Source organism: Poecile atricapillus, chromosome 3 (assembly GCF_030490865.1).
Source record: "Poecile atricapillus isolate bPoeAtr1 chromosome 3, bPoeAtr1.hap1, whole genome shotgun sequence".
Classification (NCBI taxonomy): domain Eukaryota; kingdom Metazoa; phylum Chordata; class Aves; order Passeriformes; family Paridae; genus Poecile; species Poecile atricapillus.
The window spans coordinates 112081617-112104294 of record NC_081251.1 but is presented as its reverse complement, the minus strand read 5'-3'; the positions used below and the strand labels follow the sequence as shown (position 1 = coordinate 112104294).

Sequence of the window (22678 nt, the reverse complement as noted above, 5' to 3'; positions counted from 1 at the left end):
TTTAGCATTCTTTTGGCATAGTGTGACAAATTATGGGAAGAGAAGGTGGTTTCTAATGAGATGAGATTAGATTGCTTGATGTAGTGAAAATTATTCCTTATTCACTTTGTGATCCTGTCTCACATTTCTGCTTCAGTTTCTGAAAACAGATGTTTTATGTCCCAAACTGACAGGTTATATTAATAGTTCCTCAACAAGCTGTGATGCAGCATTTCACAGCACATAAAAAACAGGTCTCAAAAGAAGATAATACCCACTTCCCATGCAATGAGGCACAGAACTGCCAGAAGTTGGGAATTCTGGCTTTATTTGTATTAAATGTTGATGATCTGTGTAGCAAACATTGTTCTTATTAAACTAATGAACTGCAGCCTGAGGAGAGCTGCAAGGATAACCACATCTGTGTGTGTCAGCTGCAGCTTTTGCCTGCCACATTGTTCCTCAGTTACAAATGTTGGCTAAATGAGATTTTTCCATATTTTATTGCAGTCGTTCCTGCTTGATATAAATGAAGTTGTTTGCACTGGTTTTCAATTGCATCATGTTTCTGCCTACAGTATTTCTCTCCTGTAATTCTGGTAGGAATGAGGCTTTTGAGACAGGAATTGTTTTGCAGTTTACAGTGTAGTGTCAGGGCCAGGCTGAAGGAAACCAGCAGCAGGAGCAGCACGAAACAGTTGGATCAAAATCTATTTTGCCTCTATTGATGCAGCACAGGCTGATATTTTGCAAGTGTGGAGTAATCACGGGGCAAAAAAAAAACCCAACTGTGGTATCCTGCCTCTGCATGTAATGTGATTACCATCAAAGAAGGAGATGGAAGCAGCTGAAGGAACAAATCCAAAACTTCCCTGAGACACCATGGCAACGGGCCCCTCGCAGGGACAGCAGGAAGCAGGGCCTGGCCATTTCAAAATAAAAATTGCTTTGAATGACCTTCTGTTTGCTGAGTGCCAGGTGCCTGCTTAAAACCTGATGGTCACAGGGACAATTTCAGATGTTCAGTGTGTAGTACAGTGCACGCTGCAAGCCTGAGCCTTTAGGAGACTGGAGAGAAGGAAAAGATTGTGGAAAATGCTTAAATATTTGGATACCACAGATGTGTTCATGCAGCAGAATGGAGGTACTGTTTATACATTATCCTGGGAGTGTAGTTACAAGAATATAAGATCTTGGGAGTCAGAAGGATGTTCCTGTTTTGTGAGAATGGTGAATAATGATAGTGCTGTGTGTATCTATGAAATTTAAAAGTAATCTCATGTACACGTTTTGTTCACAGCAGGGATTTAAGGAGCATTCTCCTGCCAGCACCTACGGTATTTCTAGAAAGATTTTATGGCTCTTCAATGAAATACAGCCTTCACATCTGGTGCAGCTAATATAAATTGTACTAAAAAATGTCCCTGATGAGTTATATCTGCTTAAAATACTTTTTTCAGAATAATATGTGCTCCATTTCTTCTTGAAATTTACCCTGCACAAATGAGCCACCTGGGTTACCACAGCTCTTGAGGATGTCTTCTTCTGTTTTATTTTAGAATGATTTTTAGATACAACATTGGCAGAATTTTATATTTAAGAACCAGGCTAAACTGGACCTGCAAATAGATTTAGTCTGTTAATTGGGAAGAATAATGTGAATTATCATGTGATTTCAGATTGACCATGGGGATGCACCATCTGAAGCTAACAATGAACCCAGGCCAACACCAGCAGAAAATGGGGTAAATTTCACTGCCTCCCTCACACCGAAACCAGCAACTCAGGTTGTCCACAGCCAGCCAGCACCAGGTAAAAAATACAAGCAACAGAAGAAAGGGAAAGAAAAAAAAGCAGCCCCATCTTTTAAAAATATGTCCGGATAATATTTTTTCAAGTGCTTTGTGTTTAAAGAACAAAGGTGGGAAGTTGTGTGTGTTTGTTTTGTCTAAAAGATGTAGAAATTTTCCCACCACTTTTCTCTGCTCCAAATGTCTTCTACTTAACAGTAGCATTAGTGGTGAAACTAAAATTCATTACAAGCAAGAAAACATCCTGGGGCTTTTTGTTGTTGTTGCAAGTGCAGAAATCTCTTGGAACTGTTTTTACAACTCTACCAAATTCATGCACGTAGTGACATCTTACTCCACACACAAAACAGTCTTAGGCACTTCTTGTATTGACACACCTCCTAAAGCAAATGTTTGTAAAACACAATTTTTATAATTTTATGACTCTATAGGCAAGGATCTGACTGACTTGCAAGGAGCTGGATTCATCCTGTGTGCAGGGCTTTTGCAGTGACATCATAACATGTAATGTAGTTGTACTGTCAGCCTAATTCCACTCAAGTGACTTGTGTGAGTGGTATCAGGGAGTTCAATCCTACTTATCAATAAAACAGCACAGCTCAGGTGGGTTTTTGGAAGGTCACCTTTCTGTGTTGGGCCAGAGGGCTGATGTTTCCCATGTTGCTCCTCTCCTGCTCCAAAGATATATTTTCTCTAGTGATTAATAACTGCCCATGTCAGGGTGTGTCCTGTGTAACACTCAGTCAAGCAGCACAGTCAGGGCTGTTCTTTTAAAAGAATTGGAATTAAACATCTCTTTTACCTCTAGGTTCCGTGAAAGCACCTGCAAAGACAGAAGATCTTATCCAGAGTGTCCTCACAGGTAACAATTACACAGGTTACACTGCATGAATGATAAGCTTTTTGTCAAGAAAAACATCTTTTTTATGAAACAGGCCACCCAGCATTTCTTCCAGTAATTAGAACTGCAGTAACTCCTGGAAAATGTGCAAGCCAAGTGCTCTTCCTCAGGTTTGAAGTAAGCAATGTTTGTGCACATTTCATGGGATGGGTGCCAGCAGGGAATTGTTGAAATTGTTGTCGTTTCACAAGTACCAAGTTAGCGTCTAACGCAGGAAAAAGAGCAGCATTATTGTGAGAACAGAAGCTAAATTTGTTCTGAATGTAGTGAGTAAGAGTGGAACCGTTTTATCCCAGTGCTTTCAATCCAGTTAGCTTATTTCAGGTAACACTACTCAGTTCATGCCACATTTCCTTTACCCACAGTAAACAAGCAGGCTTTGTTTCATTCCTGCTCATGGCAATCCCTGGCTCCTCTGACTGAAATCCTGCACTGCTGGAAAATTGAAGAGGCTTTTGTTATTATCATTGCAGAAGTGGAAGCACAGACCATTGAGGAGCTAAAACAACAGAAATCCTTTGTTAAACTTCAGAAGAAGCACTACAAGGAAATGAAGGACCTGGTGAAGAGGCACCACAAGAAAACCACCGACCTTATCAAAGAGCACACGGCAAAGTACAACGAGATCCAGAACGACTACCTGCGGCGGAGAGCAGTGCTAGAGAAAACTGCAAAAAGGGACAGCAAGAAAAGGTGGGTGAAACACAGCCTGCCTCATCACTGTGCTGCTGGAGACCTTTACTGAGGCCTTCTTTTACACTAGAGAAATCATATGGAGGTGACAGAGCACAGAAAAAAATCAAAAGCAGCAGGTTAATAGGGGATGAGAGCATTGGCTCCGAGTTAGAGCCTTGGAAAAACTCAGGCCACAGTAGAAGGCATCAGATGTAGAATTAGGGGAAAGTAGCACCTGGAGATTATAAACATCTGACTTCTGCTTGAATGATGATTGATCCAGACCCCTTGGGGATCCCTTGATGATTGCCTGGCTTTGCCTCTGCATGGACACCCCTTCTGTGCTTTCTCTTTCCAACTCTTGCACCACCCTGTCTCTTTCTCTGTCCTGAAACAATTTTTATATTATTTATTTATTAATTATTTCTTTTTATTTATTTATGATTTCTTTTTATTGGTTTGAAATGCAAAGGCTACAGTAAATTCTTGCTAAGCTTTCCACAATTATTGCCTTGTTCTTAATGTAAGGAAGTGTAGGTTAATAAAGATCAATTCATAACTCCTGCAAAGCATATACACACACAGAGCCAATCCATGTCAGATAATCTTGCAACTGAACTTTGATTTCTTCCATTGGTGCATCCTTTTTGTCTTACATCATTTATTTTTTAAAGTAACTAGATAAGCACAAAAGCTTATCCTCTTAACTTTTACAAGAAATTGATGTAGCTGCAGTTCTTCAATATGATGATAGTGAATGAACTTTTTTTTAAAAAAATTACTTTTTGGTAGAAGATGATCAGAGAAAAAAGCTGAAGCCTGCCCTGGCTGCCAACCTTGTTGATGGTACCTCTAAATGTAAGTGACTGGGACTCAGGCCATAACTTGTCCCTGGGCAGGAGCTTATTCATTTCAGCTTTCCTGATGACAGAATGTCATTGAACTTAATAATAGGTTGACACTCACAATATATCTGTGTTCTGCTGGCTTTCACTGTTGCCAGTTTTCAGGCTTCCAGGTTCTGTAACAAACTCCCTTTTAATGACTGGCTGTCAACTGCAAGCACAGGGATATTTTATCTGCAGTGTTTTCCATCACCAAAGTGTGTGACAGACAGTGGCAGGCAAAACAACAGCACATTTCTGTCTTTCCTCCTATTCACATTTAAGCAGAAAATCAAGCTGAATAAATAAAATGACTCATTTGTTTTTGAGCAAAAAGGGATTTGAGGTTTTTTTCCTGTGTTGTGATCTGACTGCAAACCACTGATGATGTCAGGCAGTAAAACCCTGCAGTCTCCTACGTGGAGCTGCCACAGTGGCGTCACAGACGTGAAGCTTTATGTGCAGATACAGACAAGTCTGGAGGTTAAATTTTAAAAAAGGCATGAATATGTTTTCAGGGATTTTCAAGCTTGCAAGTACATATTATCTCAAGCAACAGACTTCTAACAGAGCACTCCATCCCAAGGAGAAAGGGGATTTTATCAGCTTAAATTATTGCTGACACTATTTGCCTGTAACTGCAAATTATAAATCATGACTTCACAGGAGTCCCTGTATCAGATGGCCATAAAAATGTGTTGTCTCTGGTCAGGAGCAATCTCTGCTTTATGCCCTTGTCTAAAATTAAGCCAAGATTCAGTAAAGCCATTGTCTGCAGGAAGTTTGAAATATTTATTTATATACATGCACAAGTGTTTTGTTGGTGTTGCTCTGAAGTTTCTTTAATGATCATGTCCCATAAAAAACAGCCAGGATTTTAGCCAGTGTTTAGAAATAGGCCTGATTTCATTTTTCCAGAAATGCAAGAGAAATGTCAGCTTTAAAATATATGTTGTGTAATGGCATAATATGCTGACTGTAATATTCATTAATGCTGTCTCCTGGCTCTGTAATGTTTAAATTACCCTCACCCATCACACTGACACCACTTAACCTCTTAGCAGAATATTCAAATACAATAAAAATACAAGAAATAAAAGGAGGCTACCTTGGGATTCGTGTCCTCAGACGGATGAAAGCAGGATCACAATTTTTCAGGTGAAGTAACTCTAAGTGACAGCAGCTGCACACTTGAACCTGGGAGAGAGAAGAAAGGCAGAGCCAGTTCTCTGCATTGTAATCTCGGCACATTTCTGAGGAGCAAACTCATTTTTCTCCCTGTGTCAGCCCTCCCTGTTCAAGGTTTTGTTGTTTTGTCCATCTCCTGCGCTGTTCTGACGTTTCCCAGGCAACTGATTTAGCACCTGAGCATGGCAGTAAACACAGCAGCAGAGCAGGGACACGGCATAATCTTATTTTTTTAATGTATTTTCCTTGGGTTTGGTTTAGTGCTGGCCTGAGAGCGATATGGGGTTTGCTGCCTGTTTTTCTCTTGGGAGGTTTAGTGTCATCATATCTCCTTTCACAGTCACATCTATCCTTCCTCCTGTCTTAAGAAAGAGTAAAACAGACCCAAACAGTTCCTTAGTGTTGCTTTTTAGCTTCCTTATTGTGTTTTCCTCCTGGGAGTCGCCTGTCTGAGGTTTGCTCCCCACTGGTGTCTGAAGTCAGCAGCCCATGGAGCACTTTGCTGTGTGTGCTATGCATGGCATTTCCTGCAGGGGGGAGAAAACACCAAATAAAGGGATGTTCCTGCCACGTGAAGCATTTGGTAAATGCAGATGTAACGTTAAGCTTTTAAATTTATTGCTGAGTGCGTGCAAGGATGACTCGGTTTCCAAAATACTCGGCATTCACCCTTTCTGCTGAAGGCTCTGCAGCTTTGAAGTTCAAGTTGTGTGTGGAAGTGGATAAACAAGTTCCATGAGCATCTGTTCATGGGAAATCTTGGCAGTTGCTTTTGTAGCTCACTCATACTAAGTCTGGTTGACACCACCCTGGTGGGTCAGTGAAATGAGGTTTAAAAGCTGTAGCCATCCCATAAATAAATCATTAATAATTTCTTTTTCATTAAATTATTGAACTTACTAGGGCTAAAATCACTTCTTGCTCTGTGTGTGGTGCTGAAGAACTTAGAAATGGATTACTTATAAATATCTGACTTAAAAAGGCAAATTTAAATAAATAAAGTCAGTGTGTAGGTTCTGGTGACTGAGACCCCTTGGGGGGTGCTGTGTCCTTGCAGGTCTGAGACGAGCAGCCCCGACCACAGCTCTTCCACCATAGAGCAGGAGCTGGCTGCTCTGGACTCTGAGATGACCCAGAAGCTGGTGGAGCTGAAGGAGAAGCAGCAGCAGCAGCTGCTGAACCTCAGGCAGGAGCAGTATTACAGTGAGAAGTACCAGAAACGGGAGCACATCAAGCTGGTAGGTTTGTGGTGTCGAGCTCAGGGTGAGTGAGCACTGACAGCACTGGATCAAATTCTCATTTACAGGGGCTTCCTTCTTCTTGGAGTCCCTTCCAGAGCTTCACTTGCCTGTGTTCTGCTGCAGCTTCGAGGGGCTGTTGTGTCACTTTGTCACTAACTCTTCCAACAGCTTGGAAGGCTTTGGGTGGAAGGCACAAAGGCAACAGGATTCTTGCCACCTCTGGTTACATAACTCTGGTTTTACTGCAGCTTTTGGATGATGTTCCTGTTTTGTTCTGCCACTTTTTTAAACCTGCAACACACAAGGGGCCAGGATTAGCCAGAAAATAAATTGAAACACCATGAAAATTTCAAACTTTCCCCAGGACAGAGGGTTGTGCCAAAGAGTGTTCCTGTGTCAGATGAGTGCTTTAAGGGGATGCAGGACATATTCTGTATATGGTAAAGAAATATTTTGCATTCATTGGTCCAAGTCAGCTTTGTTTTTACAGCTGGAGTTTGGCTGACAACTACAGCAGGATCATAGGCCCTCTGAGCTGAAATAGAGGAGCTTGGGCAGATGGAAGCTGATGCTAATGGATGTTTGTAGGCAGAAATGAACATTTTTAAAGGGTGTTATGGGAGTGCAAGCTGTTTCTCAACTCCATATAACCCCCTCTTACAGTTTTTTCTATTACCTGATGTTTTGCCTCCCTCCTGTTGGGTGAAGTGATTTGTCTCCTCTGCCCTGGCAGCCAAGAAGAGCAGGTCAGAGGAGTGATTTGTGTGTGGATATTGCTCAGCAAGGCCCCTGCACAGACTGATTTCCATGGGTCACAGCACAGAGCTGTGATGTTTATCCCCATCCCTGTGTGAGTCCCAGCTGCTCCAGGGTGGGTGTGTGGTATGAGCACAGTTACCTGCACCACAGGGGGACAGTCCCTATCCCAGTAACAGCTGGTGGCTGCATCTCAGAGATTTGAATTTTTATAAAACAAACATTTTAGACCCACATCGTTGGGATTATCTCATGAGGTAACTCATTTCTCATTGCAAAATGGGAAATAGCATTTCTCAAAGCAAAGTTACATTTCTGGCATTATTCTGTTAGGTGGTGGCACAGTAAATTCATTTTTTAGCACAGAACCTTCAGGCAGTTTTCCCTCTGAGCTGTGAGGAGTTAATATTCCAATTAAAATTTGCCTTTCAGCTGAAAGATTCTTTCTGATGGTTTTCTTTTAGAGGGGAGCCTATTGTTGGTACCTTTCTACTTTTATCTAAGGAATGAAAAGTTGGATCAGACCATACCTTGTTATACATTCCTGGCTCATCACCCTGGGAGGGTGATTTTACAAAATCAGACTTAACCTAGAAGGGTGATCAAACCAAATGGGTCCCATTTGCCACTTTATTCACTGTTCATTGAGCTGGCACAGGAGCCCTCCCCAGGACTCCTCTGCTGTCAGCATCCCCACCACGGTGTGCCTTTTGTTACTGGCTTGGGCACAAAGGAGATTGAACCCACAGCAGATTTCAAACCAATGGCTCAGAGCTTTGTTCATTCTGTGACCAAAATGCGGGTTATGCTTCTTTGTGCTTGGCTTTCATAGCTGTCATGCCTGATTTTCAGCATCCCCCTGACCACTCCAAAATCCAAACCATTCCTTGTAATAATCCTCATTACAAGAGGAAATTTTTTAACCCTCACACTAAAACCTGGATATTCAGTGACACAGGAATTCAGTTGGCAATTAGCATTGTGTAAATTCAATTTGTGACCCCTTATGATTTTTCACAGGCGTTCTCATTCCTAGCGAATGTAAAACACTTGAAATATATTTTGGTTTTACATTTAATATTGTGAAACTGAATTACCTTGTACAGAGAGGCAGCAGTTTCTGTGTGAGTTGGATATGCACCATTCTGGCTGAAATCCACAAGTTAATAATGTGTTTACACTGATAATAATGTTTACTGGCTTTTGATCATTGGTGATTAATCTGGGAATGGTGTAACACTTTCATGCCTGCTGCAGACTTTTGAGGAAATTTGCCTCTATGATGTTTAGCTGGAAATACATATTGTTATTTCTTGGGATTTTTTCTAGCTAATTCAGAAGCTGACAGATGTAGCAGAGGAGTGTCAGAACAACCAGCTAAAGAAACTGAAAGAAACATGTGAAAAGTAAGTGCTGTTCCCTTTATCATTGATTGCTGCTCCTTGTGGGATTTGTTGAGATACTTTTTGAACTTCCCTTTATATTTTATACTTTAGAGAAAAGAAAGAACTGAAGAAAAAAATGGACAAGAAGAGACAGGAGAAGATCACAGAAGCAAAGTCCAAGGATAAAAATCAAATGGAAGAGTAAGTGTATCCCTAGATCCACATCCCTATACAAGATTTTTCACAGCTGGTAAATCAAAGGAAGGTCTCGACCCTAAATCCAAGGCAGCCTTTAGTCAGACCTCACCAGAGTCCTTTCCCTGATAATAATTTCATTTCCTGGGGCTAATCCAATCTCCTGTTCTGTGAGCAGGGAGAGCCTGGGCCAGTAGCAGAGGTGCTGCAGTGTGGAGTGGGTTTGTTCCTGGGAGCAGTTCCCCAAAATGCTGTTCATCCAGGCAGCGTTCCTCTGAGTGCAAATAGCCTTAATGCTCCTGTTCCTGCAGGGCTGGACTTCATTTTAACTTGGGTTTCTATTTGTGAGCTGTCTTTTCTTCTTAACTCTATTAAAGCTGCCCTCCAGAAGCAATGGCAGCACCAGGCTGAGATTTACTCTGTTTTTGGGATAAACTCCCCTCAGTCACTGCTAATGATCCTGCACCAGTGACACTTTGGGGAGGAGACAGGGGAAAGCTGAGCTCTGAGGGTGCAGCATCCCTGTGCAGGCACAGCAATACTAATTCCATTTATGCACCCCCAGACAGCACAAACTGCAGTTGTGCAAGTTGATTATGTTCTTCCCAAGGGCACACTATCTAGGTTTGTTTGTCCTCTTTCATTTGTTTTGGCAAGCAGCTCAGAAAGAAAAGGGAGCATTTTAATCTTGCACTGCTATTCTTGTTACCAGTCTTTACTTTGGAGCAGTTAAAAATACAAGAGGAACAAACAAAACAAAACAAAAAAAGAAACCCTCTAATGTTTGAGTTTTACCACGTAACAAAGGCACAACTGTGTTTGGTTTTCTGTAGGTAAAAGGGTTTACACAGGTTTTGGAGCCTCTCAAGAGAGAATCTGTACTTGGTAACACTGAAAGGAAACAATGAAGTGTTTCAGGTAGTTTAAGAATCAATCATTAAAAATGTCAATAAACATTCTATAAAAAAAGATGAGAAAAATTTATTATGAAAAAGAGGGAGAAATACTTAATATAGTTAGAGCTGTTCAGAGGGCATGGAATTAATATTAGAAAAAAGGAGTTGGCCATTATGGAAATGCTGCAGCAGTAAAAATCAATTGGAGTAGGAAATGATTTGCTGAGAGGTAAATGAGGCACTAGTGAGAGAGGCTCAGGGACAGACAAGTAGCAGTTCTTTTCTCTTTCCCTTTCTTTTTTTTTCCTCATTTTTCCCAAAGACTTTCCTCTGTCAGGCTTTTCAAAGAGCCCTTGAAAGAGGTGAGATGGGAACTCCATAGGAAAGTCATTTTTCCCCTGTCAGTGACACAGCTTGTCCTCTCTTTGGGAGCAGGGCAGAGAGAGGTGTGAGACCTTCAGTGAATCCCTTTGGAATCACTCTGGCTACTCTTGTTCATCTAAGGCTTTTACACAGGTTTGGGAAGGAATATTACACAGATAATAATCCATTAATATTAATTGTTCTTACTTAATTTTTTTACACCCAGCCAGACCTTGCCTAAATGCTCGTGGTTTTAGTGCCACCTGAGGAACAGTTCACAGCTCTTGGCTGAGGCAATCAGGATTTGGAGTAACTGGCCTGAAACTGATCAACTGAAGTAGCCCCAAATCGTTATTTTATGTGCATTTTTACCCCTCTGGGGGTTTTTGTGTTCAGCCTTTGACTGATGGTTACCAAATAACTCTCAGAGTGTGACATAAAGTTCAATTCCCCCTGTGTTCAGCTCCCGGGGGGCTGTCACCAGCAGTGCCTGCTCTGACACAGGCTGCTCCTCTGCCACACCGTGGCACTGTGCCTCTGCTCAGGGCTCTGCAGCTCCCAGGCTGACATTTGGGACTGTGGGAACACCACCAGCACTTGGAAAACACGGCATTATCCTGTAGAAAAAGGCCCTTGGGGAAGAGCAGGGGGATGTTGTGCAGGTCACGGGGAAGGCAGAGCCCTTTGCGCAATAAAGGTGCAGCCTGGTACCAGGATGTATTCAGGGAGTGCAGAGAAGTTAATTAGGCAGATCCTTAAAGATGGCCTTGATTAGACCAAGGGTTGCAGGGTGTTAAAATGCATTGGTGTGATCTCACTGACTCCAATAACCTGTGGATGCTTCCCCCAGGGAGAAGACGGAAATGATCCGGTCCTACATCCAGGAGGTGGTGCAGTACATAAAGAGGGTACGTCAGGCCAGGGGCTTGTGCTGCGTCTGCGGGGAGAAAATGTCACCTCTCATCTTTTACATGATACTCAACTGCGGATTCTAAGCTTCACATAAAGATTCCACACCTGCTGACTTCACATTCCAGTTAAACTGGGTTTTCAGACAGCTCCTCATTGATTGTTAGTCAGCGTTTGGGGGATGGTGCTGAGGAGGGATGATTTTAATACAATTTCATCTCTGAATATCCTGTGTGTATTCATGGAAAATGCACCCATTTTTTTAATAGGCTTGCTGTGTCAGAAATGCAAAGATTGCATAAGGAAAGTCAATGAACATTTAATTGCAGAGTATATTTTAACTTTAATTGCATTTGTATAGTTACTGAAATGTAAAAAGCATTCTGTGAGTTCTGTAAACACAAATGAAAGAATTCCATTACAGTTGTTAGCTTTTCTGAAGCTGGAAGTGTTTCACACCAGGCTGAAATCATGCACTGCAGTGCTTTGGGGTATAAAATCACTATGGAATGTGTGCAGCCATTGAATTCTCCTCTTAATTTCAGTGCAAAGATAGGTTCAAAATTTGGCCCATTCTTGCTTAGAAGAACCTTGATTTAGGAAGCAACCTAAAGAATTAGTAAACTAAGTAGGTTTTGTGTCTGAGTGCATATGGTAATTTGACATTTATGTAAAGAAGTAAGAATTATTAAGTGAATTATTAGGTGCATTATTAATTGAATCCCAAAATTTATTATTTAATAACATTAGAAGTCTGCAGGAAGTCTTTAGACATTTCTGGTCCTGAATCTTACATGATGTGAAATCTGATATGTCCACACCCAACTGTTGAACAGTTGTGCTTAGTGGTGTGTAATTGTGAAATTTTATATTGGAATTGTTCTTAGTTTTGATGAGAACACTTTAATTTTGATGGGTGGAATGTTTGTTGGGGAGGAGGTGGGAGAGTGAGGATGTGCAACCCATGCAAAAAGATTCTCTGCTCTTTTCTGACAGCTAGAAGATGCTCAGAGTAAAAGGCAGGAGAAACTTGTAGAAAAACACAAGGAGATTCGTCAGCAAATACTGGATGAAAAGCCTAAGGTAAAGAGTTTTTGACCATATGTTACACTGGTAAAATTGTCCTTCAGGAGAGAAAGAGCTCTTGCAGCAGGTAGGCTGATGTTTAAACATGAGAGAATGCACTGACAGCATCAGAGCCACCCTCACTGACACTCAGGGGGAGAGAAGTCAGCAGCAGCCTGGTGTGGGCACCACCTCAGCTCCAGGTGGCGTGGGATGAGGGTTATTTTCAGCACTCAGGTTGTTCAAAAGCTGTCAGTGTAAAAGGTGCTGTGACCAGCAGAGTGTGCCCTTCCCTCCCCTGTGCCTGAGCTGCACAGAAGCAAAACACAGTTCCCATTGAAAGGAAAGAGAGATATCTCCTTAGCATGCTGCCCCCAGGTCCTGCTGACCGTCCATCAGGATGGATTTCTCTGGGAAACAACCAGCTTTTTTACAATAATGGTGCTTTATATTCTACATTGCTTGCTGGATTTCCTCTGTTTGATTTTATTCACTGCATCTACACATAACATTTTGAAATGCATGTTTTGATCCTTAAGCCTGGGGGCTCACTCTTGCTCCAAGTGGAGCTGGTGGAAGTTTTGCCACCAACTTCAGTGGAGAAGGTTCAGAGTCCTGCACTTGTACCTGATTTTCCTGTAGGAAGACCTAGGTATAGTCAGACTTCCACATGGAGGGAGACTTGTTTTCAGCAGGGTTCATATCCAAGTGTAATTCTTCACAGCCCACTGTGTCATGTCTGCTTTAATTTTTTCTGCTCTTGCTCAAACGTGTGTCCTTGGCTTCAGTTCTCATTCCTTGTCTGTGTCCACAGTCCCAATGTTTCTGTGCCTGTGTTACAGCTTGAATTCTAGCACTGGCTGTGAGTTAGTCACTGTTGTCATGTCATCTCTGTGAAGTAGCCAGAGGGTAAATTAGGCTAAGGGCTGAATAGCCAGAAGTTTACAATAGTTTGGGAAAATAAAAATGTTTGCATTTCCAGTTTTCTACTCATCTTTTTAAAAACATGTTTAGAAATAAGCTGGAACCTTTTGGTATTGTGGGCATTTGGGTGTAAAAAGTATACATATTTTTATGTTTGGTGCTGTAGGATCATGAGTTTAGCAGGCTTGTGAATTGCAGTTTAAACACTGGAATTTAAAATGCCAAAGAATAATCAGTTAGTGCTTCTAGCACCAGCTTTTCCTTGATCCTTGGGTACTTTATTATTCTGTTTTGCTGTGTCCTTCCTTATTTTTATTTTATTTTTTATTTTAATTTCTTGATGTAGCTTAAAGCACTAGAAATTTGTCACTGAGGACTTGAGCTGAATTTTGAAAGGTGCTGCGCCAGCCATGTTTGACTCTTTCATCAGTTCTCTCTCTGCCCAGTGTTAGGGCACAGAGCAGCTCCAGATTCCCATCTCCTCCTGCCTCTGGCCACAGTTCCAGCTCCTCACCCTGCCCTGTCCATCCCTCCTCGCAGGGATGTGCTCACAGGGCCTGGCTCCAGGGCCTTTTCCCTTTCCCACACACTGAAACGGGCACTGTGCTGAATTTATGATGGTATGTGCCTCCTGCTTGCATGAGAGGGTTTAGGGAAAACATAATTACTCATTTTATTAAGTCTCTTTTTATGTTTTGCTCCGTGTCCATATTTCATACCCATATTTGCCTCCTCAGTGACGGAGTGGATGATATAAAATAGATCAAATGATTTCCCAGCTGAGCAAGGCTGATGTGTTTTCTGCAGGCAGCAGCCTTTCTGGGGGCTGCTTTTTCAACAACCCAGGCTCTCCTGCTTCAAACACCCACTGAAATTTATGCTGGCTGTGTTAAAAGACTTCTCTGGCAGCATCAACTCGGCCCCAAACAAAGAGTTTAATATATTAAGAGGGAAAGAATTTTCAGTATTCTCACCAATAATTCCACTGGAGACAGAGCTGCTGTCATCCATCACTGCCTTTTGGTTATTTATTAGTGCCTCACAGTTTGTTGTGTTCTGACTTTGCTCAGAGCTCTTTCCCAGCCAGGAGGATATCGTGTCACCGAGTGCTGCCAACACACTGCCACAACCTCTCACATTTTCTTGGCTTTTCTCAAAGTATGAGTTTGCAGCTTCCTCTCCTGTGGTGTGGGTAGGGCACCAGGAGAAAATCTGCCTTTGAGTGCTGTCGTTTTAGGTAACAGGTTTTAGAAACTTCACAAACTGGATGCAGAATAGTTCCCTGTCCTGGAGGCTTTTTTGTTTCATTTTGTTTAAAATACCACATGGTTAGCTGAAAGTACTTAACTCAGGACTGATTTACACCCTTAAGCTCTGCCTCTCCCCTCATATATATCATTTCTTTCTAGTGTTTGGATGTGAGACTGTTTTGCAGCTTTCATTTGCAGGGCTATTGTAAAAGAAAAAGCTTTTTTGCTCCTATGAGATTTGGAGACTTCCTGAACTGGTACTTTTAGGCAAAAGGCTGGAAACAGCTTCTTGTGGTCCTGCAGGGATCAGGGCAGGCATTGGCTTTAGTGAGCCCAAAAGGTGTTTGTGTGTCTGTGTGGGTGATGACAATACCTTTGTGATGCTACAGAAACTGAATGTTCCAATCAGATCTGTGTGTGTGGAGCAGGCCAGCTGCTCCCACAAACATGTCTGGGAGAGGAGACTGTCACCTGTTAAGAAGTCAAATGCTGACTTGCCTCTGGGTAAAAGCTCCCTAAGTTGCCATTTTAGTGAAATTATATGGGAAACAAAGTTGATTCCCTCCTGTTGGCTTTTCCTAACAGCATCATTACCAAGCAAGGCCATATTGTATTTTCTTTTCTCTCACTCCTTGTTTTTCCTTGCATTATCTACTGGCAGCTCTATTATCAGCAACAACTTGTATTTTCTTTCTCTCCCATCCTACTGCTTTGTCTGCTCCTCTTAGTCACTGATAGACATTCAGCTTGTCCTGTCCTTATCTTCTTCCCCCTGGGCATCTCTCCTGCCTGCTGTGGAGGCTGCTGCAGCCAGCCAGCTCTGTGCACTGCATTATGTCAGAGCAGGCTGTGATTTTGGATCCTGCACTCCAGCACGTCTGGCACACGGCATCTGAGCACAGAGAGCATCCAGGCTGGGCATGGCCACGGCGTCTCAATCGCTTTGTCCTTGACAGCTTGTGCATCAAATTAAACACAAATCAAGTGCATTTCCTTCCCCCTGCACCCTTGCCTCCAATTCCGTTGTAATTACAAAAATCAATACACGTGAGACATGACAAGGAATTAATTATTTTTCTGAGAATCGACTCAGTTACAGTAAATAGACCCAAGCCTTCTCTAATTGGAATCAATGAGACTTTTGTTACTCATTCTTGTGGGTCAGAGCTACACTCTCTACACTTAAATCTCAGTGTAATACTGACACTCCTGTGCTCTTGCCCTCAGCTCCTGCTCTCAGCCGAGTTGTCAGGATTTTTTTGGCTCCAGTGGACCATGTTCTTACAGCCCCAGCTGTCAAGGGAGGTGTAACTCATGTGGTTCCTCAGTTTGCAGCCCACATTTTTGCCCATAGCTGCTCTGCTCTGCACACCCCCAGAGTAGCCAAAGGCCTGCCAGGTGGTCTGGGCTCCTGGAGGGATGTGGAAAATGGAACAATTCAGGGTGGGGCTTTGTGGGAAAAGATCCAACAGCAGCTAGGCAGACTTTATTCTAGGCATTGCACCTCTGTGGTTTTTCAAGTGAATGAAGAGAATATACAGCCTTAAGGTATGAAATTCCTTTTTCTCCTCAAAAAGTGTAATGAAAAAAAATTTTAAAAACCATAAATCTGTTCTTGATAATGGAAAATACAAGCACCTGATGCATCACTTTCCTACATTTATTATCTCCCAATTTGGCAAGTGTTATTAATTGTACCCCGTGGGAGTTGACACTTCCACATCCAATCAAAAATTAACACTAACAGTGTACCTGAAAAATTCATGTAGGCACAGAATGACACATATTCAAGTTGCAGAGCAAAATGAACAAGATGCTGATCTTTGACAGCAGTAGAGCCTCTTGTAACTCCAGGGCTGCAGCTTTGGTGCTTTAGGTGAAACTCTGAGATCACCTGGTGCAGGTGATGTTGTTGGGGTAAATGGAGCTGTTCCCTGCAGGAGGGTCAAACAGCAAATGTGTCCTGCAGCACTTCTAGAAGATATTTCAGCACTTCTAGAAGATATTTCAGCTGCCCTCAGAGCCACTCTCTGCCCATCTGGAAGGGAGCAGCCCTTAGGAACTTTGATGAGTATTCCAGTGTTGCTTCAGCTCCCTGTTAACTCACAGCAACAATGCTCTGTCCACCACAATCCTCTTTTTATCCTTGACACCTCCGCAGGAAGCCAAGCTGTCTTTTGGGCAAGCTGCACTTAATTCAAACACTTCCAGATGCATTCCAGTTCAACCACAGGCAACTCTTCAAGAATTTTGGGGAAGGAGTTTGGAGGAAAAGGTTATTTCAGTTTATTGGGATTCATGGGACTTGCCTGCATTTCGATTGGACAGGGGAAAGTTGTCCTCCCAAAAAAATTAGTATTCAGAGTCATGGCAAAAAGAACTATAAAATTATCTGATAGCCTGTGTAATATTTGAAAAGTTCTTCATTTATTTTCCCCTTCTTTAGGTAAAAATGTCTTTTGTTAGTTCATTCAGCTTTAACATTTCCAAAGTTTAAAAAGAAATCTGTCTTCCATCTGTGGCTGCTAAACTAAAATGACTTACAGCATTTCTGCCAAAAAAGCAGAGAATTAAGAGGATTGAAATAATTTACTGTTTGTTTCTCTGTTCAGCTCTGGGTTTTGGTGCTTGTGTATTCATCAGAGGGGAATAATAAAATGTTTGTCTACCTCATTAAGTAGGCAACAGCAGAGAAATGAATGGAATTTTCATAGCTTCAATGACCAGGAAATATTTAAAAGGAATATCTAAAACAACAACAACAACAAAAAACAGAATACAGAGTGATATTTACAAATCTTCCTGTGACTTGCTGTGGCATTTCACTTCTGGATCAGAGTTTGTGTGTAAATTTTGGGATGTGGTATCTGTGTCCCTTTCCCTGCAGGATCTTGGCTCTTTGCTCAGCACCTCTCAGCATCCAGCCCCAAGTGACAGTCAGCTCAAACTTTGAACAGGCAATGCCCTGGTGGGATTTAAATCTTGTGTTGGTGCAGTTGCTAAGCTGTCCCCAATTGCAGAGTATTATTTGGGGAAAAAAAATTAGAGTGGTCCCTTTTTTTCCTGTTTCTTCCAATGGAATAAATACTGCAGAATGCACTTTCAGCCTGTAAAATGAGTAGTAAATAATCTCACTTCAGTCATTAAAAATAAATAGGCTGACCTTTATCCTATGCCAATTTTATACCAGTAAAACTTCCTTAAGTTCTCTGAAGTGACTGACACATCACAGGCCTGAGATCAAAAGAATTCAGTCCAATAATAGGATGCTCAAAGGATTATTTTCAATTTGGGCCTTGCTTTTTGGCATTCTTTTTCACAAATCCGCATTTGAAAATGGTTGTTTATTTTTTTCCAGCAGAATGAACATTGCAGTGTGAGAAATGGGTATCAGGTCACAAAAGATACATCTAACAATTTGAGGTGATATTTATTGTGTTAATTGAATGTCTTCAGCGTAACTCTTACATGTACATGTTCTTGGAAACATGAACTTTTAAATCAACAGCATCACATTTCCAGTGTGAATATGCAAAATTCTTTTTGATTTTTTTGTGTTGAATTCTGATATAATTTTCTCTTAAATAAAAATGTCACAAGCTCTTTGTAGGAAGAATGTAAATGTAAAGAAATGCTTTGATGAATGGGACAGATGGAAGAATATGATAAATTTTAATTGGGGTTTATTGATAGAGGGAGATATTTTTCACACATGGGTCATTCTACTGGAAGCCAGAGAAAATCTTGGGTTTGCTCTGGAGCTGCAATAAAAGGGGAAATAAATTACTTAAAAGGGCAAACATGCTTCAGTTTTGCAGTAGTGTAAATCAGAAGGAACATTATCAAGTTACCAGTGTCGCTGGTGATTTAAAGATATTAGTGAGGTCCATAATGGAGGGCATGTGGCAGCCAGACCTGATTTGTGAAGGTTACTGAGATCTTCCTGGATAACATGCTAATAAATTAGAACTGTGAGGGTGGTGGTGCTGTTTTTTCTTAGGAATAGTGATTTTTAGAATCCAGCTACTCTCTGTGGACAAAGGAGCTTGCAGAAAATGAGTTTTTAAAAAAGGCACAATTGTTTGTGAGAGAATTCTTCCTGCAAAAAAGAGAAACTTCACTGATTTGGGCTTTTTTCCAATTTGCAAAGTGAATCTATTCTGCATTCTACCTGTCTCAGGTAAGCACATTTCTCATCAGCCCACTCTGATGGGTTGATTAATTGGCCTTCCTCATGCAAAAAAAGATGAAATCCAAAGCGGAGCTGGGACTGTCCTGCATTCCCAGCTGTTCCCCACCCATGTCCAGCTTTGTGTGACAGAGCCAGCACTGAGAGAGGTCCCAGGGGCTCCAGGTGGCAGGAGGAAAGCAGAGGGAACTCCTTGTGTCCAGAGTGGCATCCCCAGGTTTGCTGCTCTCAGCAGAAGCTGCAGCTGAACTGGGACGGTCCCACCTTGGGACAGTGCAGGGCTGAGAGGACCATTTGGGTTGGAAGGGACCTTGAACCACCTCGTTCCAGCCCTGCCATGGGCTGGGACACACCTCCCACCGGGCCAGGTGCTGGAATCCAGCCTGGAATCCAGCTTTGCATCCAGCTGCAGCCGTGGCAGCACAAGCAGCGTGTCCTCCCTGCTCCTCACTCCCCTGTTGGCTTCTGCACGTCCTGGAGGTGCTGGATGGCAGCACAGATGAGCCCAACTGTGTGTGACTAATGAGCAATAAAGGGGTCGTTATTTACCATTATGCAGATAAAAAATGTGTGTTTCCAGCTCATGGCAGCTCTGGGCTGTGAGAATCCATCAATCTCAGGGAACAGACCCAGTTTCCTTGGAGCTGGAGGAACCACCAGCAACCAGAACAACCTCACGTGCAAACAAACCCACTTGTTAAAACAAGGGAATTGCTTCGTTTGTAGGGTAACAGATTTTAACATTCTGCACCGCTCCTCTAATTCTTCATTTGAGTCAGAAAGCAGATCAGGTAAAGAGAGAAAAGTGATGTAATTAATTGCTATTAAAATGATCAGCTGTGTAGTAAAGTATAAAAACCAAAAAGTATAAAGTACCTTTTTTTCCCCTTTGTAACATAGAATCACAGAATAATTTGGGTTGGAAGGGACCCTAAAGACCATCCAGTTCCACGACACCTCCCACTATCCCAAGTTGCTCAGAGCTCCATCCAACCTGGTCCTGAAGTCTTCCAAGGATGGGGCAGCCACAGCTTTTCTGGACAAATACAATTTCCAGTAGCAGACCTAAGTTCTAATTTTAACATTTGTGAATAGCTGATCCCTCTGAAAACAAGTGAGCTTCCTATGCAGAGAAGAGTGCAGTGTGTCTCTCCATAGACTGAAGATGGAGCTGGGGAAAGGGTGTGAAAAATCAATATATAGCTTCTTTCTGCAAAGGTGAGTTCAGGATGATGACATTCCAGAGAGAGCATGTTTTCTCTGTAGAAGATGCTGCTCTAGGTACTGTATGTGGTTAAGGATGACAAGAAAATGCCACCCTGGAGTGAGCAGTGGAGCACTGAAAGGCTCCTTACCTGTTCTATGTGGCCTCTCAAACACTTCCCCTTGCACCATCCCCTTCTCTTCCCATCCACAGAGCTCCTTTGTTGGGGTTAGGGCTGAATGCCTGCTGTCACTCAGTCCCTGCACCCCTGTCACCCCCTCCTGTGGTTCCACATTTATTGCTTTCCACAGCAAAAAATTCCCAGAGTGGGGACAGGTGGCCAGGTAGAACTGCCTGTGAGAGAGCAGAGAGCACAGAGAGAGCACAGAGAGAGCACAGAGCTAACTGGTGTGTTAGCATTGTGGTCTCTGAGGAAAAAACAACCAAAAGTGATGCTAAAAAATTTAAGAAGCCAGGGACTGCAAACGTTTTGTGTCAGGATGTTTAGCTTAGACTGTGCAATATTTAAACCTGCCCAGAGAGGTCTGTGCTGTGGAAATATTTGTGATTCTGCAAAGGCAAGTGCTTTGCATGCTAAATCTCAGGGAGCAACAGGGTACCACAAGCTGTTGACTGCCCTTCCCCTCTTCATGAGCTAGGTTGGCACTCCAGGAAAATCCATGCTAAAGCACAGGCTGAATTATGCATGGGGTGTGCATAGATAGAGTGTTTGGAATGCATGGCAGCACCCAGAGACATTGCACAGTGCACACACAGCACCGTGTACACGCTCATCGCTCTCAGAGCGAGCCAGAAACGCCACAGAGGCACCACCAAACACTCCTGTACAGCTGTGCTCATCATTGCAGCAACAGCAGCAACACATTTCTTCATTATCAGAGCCTCAGTGCAACATGACAAATGACACGAGATTCGGTTTGACACAGCTAATGGAAAAGTGTGGAAAGAAATATTAATGTTTAGTATGTGAACTCATTAGAGAGATGCTTTAAAATGCATTAAATGGGGGGAAAAATGTGTTCTTTAATGAAGAGAGAAATAAAATCAGTGGTCTGCAAAGCTTGTAGTGTACGAATGGCTTTGTGTATGCAAGTCATTTGTCAGGAGAGTGACAATGTTTTTGTGCAGAATCACCCTGCAAAGCAGAGGCACTGATGGAAATAATGTTCAGTGTCTGCACAGGAGGGACTGCTGCAAGTTGCTTTAACTGTACAGTCATGGCAAGGTGGGTGATGGGTTCATCTTACACTGAGACCTTTTAGGATGATAAATATGCTGCTAGAAAGGGTAACAGAAATAATAAAGACAGTGTTAGAGTTTCAAAAGTATACGTGATTTAAAGAGTGTATTAAAAATCATGTATAGCCTATTTCGGGGAAGGATTTTTCTTTCTAGAAACAACAAAAATAAGAAGGAAATTCTGTTTTTTTGTGAGGCAGTCTCTTCCCCAGGAGGTTAAGAGTACTGAGCTTGGTAAGAGAAGAAAGCCCTGCACATCCAAAAGGGAGAGAAAGTGGCAGGGAAACATTTCAGCCCTGTTTCCACATTGTTTTCCGTGCTGCGTGGGTGAGCTTTCAAGGGTCTGGCAGCCCTCTGGAGTCAGTAGCAGAATAGCTGGGAAAGATGTTCCCTGGAAGGATTACTTTTCATTAAATTTCTCCTGTGACTCACTTGCAACAAATCAGCATTTTCTAACAGAGGAGTTCCACAGGGTTGCTGCAGTTGCATAATCCAGGAGCTGTGGGTGATGATGAGAGTCCATAGGTTGGACTGGAGTGACTCAGTAAATTCCCATTATTCAGCCCCTGTTTGGAAGGAGGTTTTGCCAAGAGAATGTGGAGTGTGACTAAGAACCTAAACTGCAGTTCTGTAGCTGCAAATGATCTCTTTTGTGGAGACCCAGAGATCTGCAAGCTTTGTGTGGAATAAATGGATGTGCCTGGGAAGGGGAGGATTAATCCAAGCGTGGTTTGATACAGAGCCTGGCTCTAGGGTGGTCAAGGCAAAATTTAAACTTTTTTACATTGTCTTTTAACATTGTGACAAAATCTTCTGAGTTTATGGAGTGAGGGTGGTGAAAGTTCACGAATTTTGTTCTTCTTGCCTTCCTCCTTAAAAGAAATGAAAGAAAAAGCAGTTTTGATGTTCATGTGATAGAAGAATCCTTCTTTTTAAGCCTGTTGAGTATGGGACAGAAAATCTCAGCCTTGGTTCATTCAATGAACTTTGCAGCTCTCCAGATTGGCCTCTGGTTTAGAGAAATAAAGTCATTCTCTGAAGAAGGTTGTCAGGCTTAATATTACCCTGCTGACAATGGAAGGAGTTTCCTCAGCCTTTTTTATTTCTCTTTTTTTCTGTCTCCCCACTTTCCCCCATTTCACCTGCTCCCTACTTGTCCTTCTCCACCTTGCATCAAGCTTCTTTTCACAGTATGTGGTTTCTTTCTCATCCTCTTTCTACAGACCTTATTTACTTACACCTCTCATACTCCTTCCTCTTTGCCATCACTTGCTGCTATTAAATTTCAAGGAGTATCTCCAAGTACCTGTGGGAATGGTGTCTCTCTCTCAGTTTGAAGGAGCAGCCTGAAGGGGAGAGGTGTTAAAGAGCTGCCCTGACGTGGTTTGCATATTTGTGAGCTTGACTGGCAGTGTGGGGCTCGTTCTGAAAGCTTCCATCAGATAAAAGAGATGATGCACAGGTTACAAAGATGGATGGAAAATGCTCCAGGTGTGGAACAGCTCCAGTTGCAGAGACAGGGAGCTGCCTAATGCAGATCAGCCCATTTCAGAGTGCCTGGGTCACTTTCTCACTGCACAGGAGCTGACTGAGTCTCCTTAGG

General features: G+C 42.4%; 1 protein-coding gene and 1 long non-coding RNA gene across 3 annotated transcripts in view; one reads left to right on the top strand and one right to left on the bottom strand.

Moving 5' to 3' along the window:
- PLCB1 (phospholipase C beta 1) overlaps positions 1-22678 on the top strand; it is a 336286-nt gene that overhangs the window by 267676 nt on the left and 45932 nt on the right. For both annotated transcript variants that reach the window (XM_058834148.1, XM_058834149.1), the window contains exons 24-31: positions 1659-1791; positions 2599-2652; positions 3165-3384; positions 6496-6676; positions 8765-8841; positions 8932-9021; positions 11125-11182; positions 12180-12266. In XM_058834148.1, the coding sequence (XP_058690131.1) occupies positions 1659-1791; positions 2599-2652; positions 3165-3384; positions 6496-6676; positions 8765-8841; positions 8932-9021; positions 11125-11182; positions 12180-12266 (900 nt within the window). The remainder of the gene's footprint in view (positions 1-1658; positions 1792-2598; positions 2653-3164; positions 3385-6495; positions 6677-8764; positions 8842-8931; positions 9022-11124; positions 11183-12179; positions 12267-22678) is intronic.
- LOC131576966 (uncharacterized) overlaps positions 6809-22678 on the bottom strand; it is a 97113-nt gene continuing 81243 nt past the window's right edge. Inside the window, exon 3 of the long non-coding RNA XR_009277119.1 lies at positions 6809-6970. This is a non-coding gene — a long non-coding RNA (uncharacterized LOC131576966). The remainder of the gene's footprint in view (positions 6971-22678) is intronic.